Source organism: Drosophila subobscura, chromosome E (genome assembly GCF_008121235.1).
Source record: "Drosophila subobscura isolate 14011-0131.10 chromosome E, UCBerk_Dsub_1.0, whole genome shotgun sequence".
Classification (NCBI taxonomy): Eukaryota; Metazoa; Arthropoda; class Insecta; order Diptera; family Drosophilidae; genus Drosophila; species Drosophila subobscura.
Genome location: NC_048531.1, coordinates 13,880,589 through 13,888,922, shown reverse-complemented (window position 1 = coordinate 13,888,922; position 8,334 = coordinate 13,880,589). Strand labels below are relative to the sequence as shown.

At 51.0% G+C, this 8,334-nt stretch overlaps 2 protein-coding genes across 7 annotated transcripts in view; one reads left to right on the top strand and one right to left on the bottom strand.

Annotated features, from left to right (window-relative positions):
• The first annotated feature begins 117 nt into the window (after positions 1-117).
• Positions 118-2,133, top strand: LOC117889753 (protein MTO1 homolog, mitochondrial). Its single transcript, XM_034794199.1, is given in 2 exon segments — positions 118-918; positions 920-2,133. Coding segments are annotated over 2 exon segments (1,974 nt in total). The 5' UTR covers positions 118-139; the 3' UTR covers positions 2,115-2,133.
• Positions 2,134-5,823: 3,690 nt separating this feature from the next.
• Positions 5,824-8,334, bottom strand: part of LOC117891803 (chromatin modification-related protein eaf-1) — a 66,791-nt gene continuing 64,280 nt past the window's right edge. For all 6 annotated transcript variants that reach the window (XM_034797478.1, XM_034797479.1, XM_034797480.1 and 3 more), the window contains one exon: positions 5,824-8,281. In XM_034797478.1, coding sequence (XP_034653369.1) covers positions 6,147-8,281 — 2,135 coding nt within the window. In that variant the 3' untranslated portion in view covers positions 5,824-6,146. The remainder of the gene's footprint in view (positions 8,282-8,334) is intronic.

Genomic DNA, 8,334 nt, shown 5'->3' with positions numbered 1-8,334 from the left:
AGCAGAATATCAAAATCGAGGAAAATGTTATGGGATAAACGGTATGTTTACGGTATATTTTGCAAATGGAAAGATATTTTTGGTATCGATTTGCGGTCACACTGGTATACAAGTTAATTATATTCTTTTTAATTTTTAAATGCTGCGTAACTGCGTGATCCGGGGATTGGCTCGGAGTCGCCACCAGTCGAGGCACGCACTCAACGCCAGCACCGATATCTACGATGTGGTTGTCATTGGCGGCGGACATGCCGGCACTGGGGCCTCTGCAGCCGCGGCTCGGATGGGTGCGCGCACGTTGCTGCTGACACACAAGCTGGAGACCATTGGCGAGATGTCCTGCAATCCCTCGTTTGGCGGCATAGGAAAGGGCCACTTGATGCGAGAGGTGGATGCCCTGGACGGAGTCTGTGGGCGTTGCTGCGATGTGTCTGGAGTGCACTACAAAGTGCTCAACAAGCGACGCGGACCGGCAGTGTGGGGGCCGCGGGCACAGATCGACCGGCAGCTGTACAAGAAAGCTGTTCAGAAGGAGCTGCATAGCACGCCGAACCTGGAAATCAGAGCGTCGGCTGTGGACAATATCCTCATAGAAGATGAGCAGAAGCAGCACAAAAGACGTTGTGCTGGAGTTGTGTTGGCCAATGGAGAAATGGTTCACAGTCGAGCGGTTGTGCTCACAACCGGAACATTCTTGAGGGCACACATTAACATTGGACTGGAGGTGTGACCGGCTGGTCGTATGGGCGATGCTCCAGCAAAAGCCTTGGGCGAGGCCATAGACAGACTGGGCTTCCGCATGGGACGCCTCAAGACAGGAACGCCGCCAAGGATAGCCAAGAGCAGCGTCGACTACAGCCAACTGGAGAGGCACGACGGAGATGATCCACCGATGCCATTTTCATATCTCAACAACCAAGTGGCTACCAGCCAAGGAGCAGCTGCCGTGCCATCTCACCTACACGACGCCGCTGGTCAACGACATTGTGAGGAATAATCTCCACGTGAATCGTCACGTAACCGAGGAGATAACAGGGCCTCGCTATTGCCCCTCCATCGAGTCGAAGATTCTACGCTTTGGCGCAAGAGTACATCAAGTCTGGCTAGAGCCGGAGGGCCTGGATAGCCCCTTGGTGTATCCACAGGGAATTTCCTGCACATTGCCCCATGAGCAGCAAGTGGAGCTGGTGCACGCCATCAAGGGCCTGGAGCATGCTGAGGTGGTGCAACCCGGTTACGGTGTGGAATACGACTTCATTGATCCCCGCGAGCTGTTCCCCACGCTGGAGACAAAGCGGGTGCCTGGTCTCTTCTTTGCTGGCCAGATAAACGGCACCACGGGCTACGAGGAGGCAGCTGCTCAGGGCATCGTGGCTGGTGCGAATGCAGCGGGCAAAACGCGCCACGCAGACGGAAGGCAGCTTACAATCAGTCGAACTGAAGGCTACATCGGTGTCCTCGTGGACGATCTAACATCTCTGGGCACCAATGAGCCCTACCGCATGTTCACCAGTCGGGCCGAGTTCCGACTGTCTCTGCGGCCTGACAACGCCGACATGCGGCTTACCAGTAAAGGCTATGAATATGGTCTGGTCTCGGAGCATCGTTTCCGGCACTTCAAGCAAGTGGAGGAGAGACTACAGTCCGGAATGGAGGCGTTAAGGACACTCCGCAAACACAGCAATTACTGGCGGCAGTCGCTGGACCTGCCCACGTCCAAAGCCTCTGTGGAAAAGACTACCTTCGAGATGCTTGCCATACCAGCCGACAACATCACGGTGGATAAGCTCATCAATCTGTTCCCAAGGGAGCTGACTTGGATGCGCGACGACACCAACCTCGCCGAGAGGCTAAAGATAGAGGCCCTGTACTCGTTCTTTGTTGAGGAACAACAACGGGACGTGGAGGATGTGCGCCGGGAAGAGCGACTGGCCATTCCCGCTGACATTGACTACTTCTCCAAGGTGCTGAGTCTCTCGAACGAGGAGCGCCAGAAGCTGAGCCTCATTCAGCCACAGACCATCGCTGCTGCCAGTCGGATCCAAGGTGTCACCCCGTCCACAATCGTGCGGATAATGAAGTACGTGAAGAAGGCAGACGTTGCCAAGGCATAGGACAATATAAGCTAATTGTTAGTTACATATACATAAGTGTTAATAAATTTACATATAATGTATAAAAGATCCTTGGGTTTTTTTGGTCCTGATCCAGACAGGCTGCTTGGGTTGTTTTGGGAACTTTCAGTCGAACGCAGTGAGCCGTGGAACGCACATTCATTCGTTCTGCAGTCGTTACTTTCTGAAAAATACTGTAGCATACTTTTAGTTACTTTTCGACTGAAAAAAATATTGCAGTTTCACAGCAGCCAGCTCTTGACACAGGGAAAAAACATAAGAACCAGCTACTTGCTGCTGATTTCTGTTGGCCTGGTGCTTTGCTGGTTTTCGGCCATTTGAGCGAAGCCATTTCCAAAGTTGTTGGTTGTTGTACAACAATTTTTGTTTGTTGTACAATAATTGTTTGTTGTAAAACAACAACAACAACAACTTTTGTTGTACAACAACATCAAATTGACAACAACAACAGGCAAGATTTGTTTTATTGTTTTCTCCTTTATTTGTGGGTCGATCAGGACGTGCCACGCCTCCTCGTGTTCGGGACAATGTCCAGGATCGTTTGCAATCCCTTCGGCTGCAAGGACATCAAGGATAATGCCATTTTAACGGTGTTTTTATCTAGAAACCCTATACCGCTATATCTCGGCTGTATCCTGTCGGATCAGGACATGCCATACCTCCTCGTGATCGGGACGAGGACCCGCCTCGTCTCCAATCACTTCGGCTGCAAGGACATCAAGGATAATGCCATTTTAATATAGTTTTTTAAGCAGAATTCGAAGAACCCTATAACTCCGCTCTATCCTGTCGGATCAGGACGCGCTTGTGTCCGTGTGAGCAGGAGGGACTCATGCATCGTTGGAAGCCATCAAGGACCTCAAGGACTGCAGGATATGGCTGTTTTACGCAATTGAAAATTTTTGATCTCTTCAGCCTGAAAGTATGCCATACTTTTCAGAATCAAAGCAGCCCCCAAAAGATACTTCATTGTTTTGACTAAAATTCGACCATTGCACCCCAAAAGTATGCTTAACTTTTTTTTTGTGATAAAAATGTGTATGGCCAGCCTCTCTCGAACTTCTGCTCCAGCTGGACTACCATTTAGTTGAGCTCAATGCTGGGATGGACGCGTCCGATCCTCATCATCCAGAAATCACAGACTTCTTCATGTTCACCAATGAATTTTTGTTTAGTTTTCTTGGCTATTTGTGGGGCGATCGTGTCTAGCCAGGGAAGTCCTTAAGGAAAAAGTGCCAGGGCAAATCAATTGAATGCTTACATACAGTTTATTTCATAAAATCATAAATGCCTTAGGTAATGTTGCACAAGATTGTTTAAATGTTGGTTTCGCATATCGTTTGCCACATGGGTTGAACGCTGTATTTATACTGGTGCGCTGTTTTGTTTGTAGTTTGAATCGTTTGCCTCTGGCCAAGCCCGCTACTCGTGTGGGAATTGTGGGAGGAAAGTGTTGATTGGGACATGCATTTAAGGATTGAGCGGTATGTACTTGTGAGCTGGAAGTTGGAAGTGGCGATCGATCGATCGATCGATCCTTTTCTGTTAATGTTGTAATAAGTTTCGGATAAAAGTGCAGCGGGTAGCGGGTAGCGGGTTGTCCAGTGGTCTCAAGAGTGTGTTGTTGCTGTATGATCTGTTTCGGTAATTCTGTGTATTTGGTTTTCGAGCTTTGATTGCGTTTTCGGTTAGCTTACAATTTAAATGTTTTACACTTTGTATTCTGGTTTACACACACAACGAAGATTGAGGGAGAAGTACAGTACATTTAATTAATTTGGTTTTGTTCTCGTTTGTTACGTTTTGTTTTTTATTGTTTAGGTTGTATTTGAAACTATTTTTGCTTTAATTGATTAGCTATCGTCGCATGGCATTTGTGGATTAAGTTTAATAGATGCACGCCAATCGATATCAGTTATCAGTTATCGGTAGCGGTATCGGTATCGGTATCGGTATCGTTATCTGTATCTGTTAATTATCCAAGAATCTATTACGATTAGTTTACTAAAATATATAATTCACTTTCAGTTTTACTGGTACATACACATAGTTGTTGTCAGAAGGAAAAATCGACTTGCATATGGCAGAATTTGTAAGGAATTGTGATCGGAACATGTCGGTGTCTCCTCCATGGCTGTGTCGTCCGTCGTGTCCTGCCCCTCTGCGTGGCTCTGCTGGAGTGGAGTCCACTCCTCCTGTACACCCTGCCTCCAAAACTTCGATCTGAATTTCCAGTATTCGCACTCAAAAGTCTGTAGATTGAGGCTCATCCGCAATTTGGTTTGATTTGATTTGGTTTTTTTTTTGTCTTTTTTTTCATTTTATAATATCACAGATTGCTCGAGATTCATGCATTAAAAAAATAATATTAATAGATTTATTATACGTCACTTAGCATCTGCAAATTGTAGGCAATCTCAAACGGAAAGAACTCTTTGGGAAAAGCGAACAAAAACTATACATAGAATGTCTAGAGATAGCCTCGCGACATTCGTTGGGGTTTATGCCATTAGCTACTTACTATAAACATCAATTACAGAGTGTGTTTAAGAAGGGACACCCACCACACCCCTCTCTCCCGCTCCTGGCTCTATTTGTGTTTCCTCAAACTGTGTTTTGTGTGTGAAAATAATTCGAAAACGAAACGAAACGAAACGCTAAGGGGCCAAAGGTTTGCACACAAAAGTTGATCAAATTTCGAAAAATAATTTAAGCCTCTTGCTGTATCCCATGGATTTGTTATCTAAATTTCAGTTCCGTTTTTGTTTTGTCCCCCACTTTGTATTCTTTGTTGTGTTTTCATTTTTCCCACTTGTTCGTACTCTCCGAATCACAATTATTAGCAATTTAAGAATAAATTATAGCTACTCAGTGTGCTTTCTGCTTTTTCCTTTCCCTTACACCTTTCTGCTTGTATTTTGGTTGTGTATATATAAATTTCTTAATTTAACAGAGGTTTTAGTCTAACATTTACAACTATGGGTGACGAGAGCCGACACCTGTTCCTCACACACACACACACACACACGAAGACTACACTCAGAGTTCTATGCAAGTGCCTAAAAGATCTTACAATGATAATTCATTCTGTAATTATTTCACAATATATAATTTACATTTAATGCAGTTTACCCATGGAGAAGATTCTCTCTCTCTCTCTCTCTGTACATGCCTCCTTGTACATGCCTTCCGATTGCTGTAGAATTGTATTCAACTTGGGTTGGGTTTAGGGCTAACATTAGATTGTAACACACCGAGAACAAACAAATATCTGATATCTGTTAGCCATTATACAATTATACAATTATGGGGATCTACATATGCAGATGGTTTGCTATTACTGGGCTCCGTTCGTTCTGGCTTCTGTCCTCTCCTACAGCTTCAGGAACTCGTCGAGCATTCGCTTGCGCTGCTGGTGGAGCGCCCGTTCCGAGAGCAAGTACATGCCAATGTCGCCAAAGCCTTTCGTTAGTTAGTTGTTCGAGTTGCTGAAGAGCTGGTGTCATAAGGCGGTGGCCTCCTCCGAGCTGTTGCTGCGGCCCAGTCCACCCAGCGCCGGCTTGCTGTCTGCGCCATCTGCAAATACACCGAAGGGAGGGTTGGGGAGCTGTCAGTTTACTGTTTACTGTAAGTTCCATCAGGGATCGATCGGTGGGCAAACGGCAAATAATAATTGTACATTAAATGGTAAACAAAAGGATTTATTCAGGCAATCTCTAATGGTATACGCTTCACATTTAAATAGGGGGGCAAATAATAATTAATAATAACTAAAGTTTAGGGTTAAAAAACATTCAGAATTGGCTCTAGCCAGCAGCGTTGGCAAATACATTACAAACAATTCTTGTAGCATAAATAAAAAGATAAGATAAGATCTCCGATTAAACAACTAAATTATCGAGTAGTTAATGTTACTGAAGGTAGATGTTAACTAGTTCCGATCCAAGGCGACGACAAGTGTGCAAGCTTTCAACTTAAACCTAAACCAATCGAGACACTCGGGTGGGCGCATCATCTGCCACTGGCCACTGTGGCCACCTGCTCGGTCTCCGTGGACCCTGCCTTTGGGGTGGCACTGGTGGACACCTCTTCTGCCTTGCCGTCTCTTATGTTCGTGCTGCTGCTGACCACTGGCGGTGGCGTGCTGCCACTCGTTGTGGAGGTCACGCCACCCGAGGCAGAGACGGTGTCTGGTGCTGGTTCCGGCGACCCCGACACCGACACCGACACCCGTGTGCGCTGCTTCTCCTCGAGAGCTTCGCCAGCAGCTGGCTTGGTGGCAGGGGAAGTCGGTGCAGTCGACTCTAGAATCTTTGGGGTCTCCTCTGAGCTTTTACCTGCTGCTGGTGCTCCAGCTGCTGCTGCTGCTGCTGCTGCTGCTGCTGCTCCAACTGCTGGCAGCGAGGTATTCGTCTCCGAGGGCGGACTGGCGCTGCGTCGCGAAGAGTTCTCCGGCGAGCTGTCGGGGTGCAGCGGCTTCTCGGGCGCTGCATTCGGTGTGGCTGGCTTCTTGTCGCTGGCCGCTGGTGGCGGGGAGCTCTTCATGGACTGCTCCTCCTTGATTACTCCTCCCGCAGCCTGCTCCTTGCTCTCGCCCTGCGACGCTCCATTGGACTCGACGCCGTTCAGCTCGTGGTTGGATGTGGCCTGGCCACTGCTGGCATTGGACGTCGCCTGGTTGCTCGAATTGGAGTTGGATCCGGTCAGGTCCAGGGTGGCTGGCTCATGCGTGGCCGGAGCCGCCGCTGCCTTCTCGATCATGGCCGACTGTTGGGCGGCCGCTGCCACAGCCGCCAGGTGATGCCTCATCGCGTGCGGGCTGCCCCCGGCACGTCCTCCGTTGGAGGAGGCAGATCCCGCGATGGGTGGCGTGATCTTGGGCGAGCTGGGATGGGACAGCGGCTGCTGTTGGTGGGCTGCGGTTGGGGTGAGGCCGCTGGCAGCCGCCGCCGCTGCATGCATCGCGGCCAGGTGTCCGTGGTGGTAGTAGTGACTCATTGTGGGAATGTGCGAGCTGGCCGTGGAGGTGGTGAGCGCTCCTCCGCCGCCGCTGCTGCTGAGGCTGATGCTGCTGGGCGTCGAGGTGGCCGCCTGCTGCTCGGAGCTCAGCTTCACGGCGGCCGTCAGGTTGAGGCTGCTGTGCGGCGAGGATGCGGACGAGCTGGAGCCGGCAGTCACCGGAATGGAGTTGCTGTGCCCTCCTCCTCCTCCTCCTCCTCCGCCGCCGCCACCCGCTGAGGACGTGTGCGGTGGCAGCTGGTGGGCGGCCATGGAGGCGGGATGATGCGGCGACATGTGTGGATGGCTCAGGTTCAGGCTGTGCGGATGCGCACTCAGACCCAGCGCCGCTGCGGAGAATCCTGGATGCGTCAGACCCGCTGCTCCCGGATGCGCCAGCCCCATGGCCGCCTGCTGCAGATGATGCTGCAGATTGGGTCCGTGGCCGCCGAGTGCCGCCACGCCGGGCAGCCCCGCCATGCCCAGATTGAGGCCCATGGCCGCGTGCGGACTCTGCCGCTGGGCATTGGCCGCCGCCGCGTGATAGTGCGACATGCCGGGCAGGCCGTGCAGCGATCCGGGCGGACCGCGCAGACTCAGGTTGAGGTGGGGAATCATGTTGCCGAGCAGGGTGCGGTTCAGCGGCGAGTACAGCTGATTGGAGTAGTGGTGGGAGGCATTGAGCAGCTGCTGGCGCTCCCTCTCCCGCTCCTCGTCGCGCATCTTGCGCTCGCGGGCCTCCTTCTCCTTCTGCTCCCGCTCGCGCTGCTCCTTCTCGCGCTGTTCCCGCTCTCGCTCTCGCTGCTCCTTCTCGCGCTGTTCCTTCTCTCGCTGCTCGCGCATCTCGCGCTCCTTCTCCCGCATCTCTCGCTCCTTCTCGCGGTGCATCTCCCGCTCGCGCTCCTCCTCGCGCGCCAGCCGGGCCCTGTGCTCCTCCTCCAGCTTGATGCGATCGTGCATGGCCGGCGAGATGCCCAGCGCGGCGCCCGGCATCATCGAGTACAGGTGCGAGTAGGGCGAGGCCATCTGTGGGTACAGCGCAGCCGCATGGGGATGCGTGTGATGGGCCCCGGCGGCGCGGAACAGCTGATAGCGGTGCTCCAAGTACAGCGGATCCGAGTACTGCAGTCCCGCAGGGTTCAAAAATGCTGCAAGGAACCGAACATTAGAGCTATACAGAGAGAGAGAGAGAGAGAGAGAG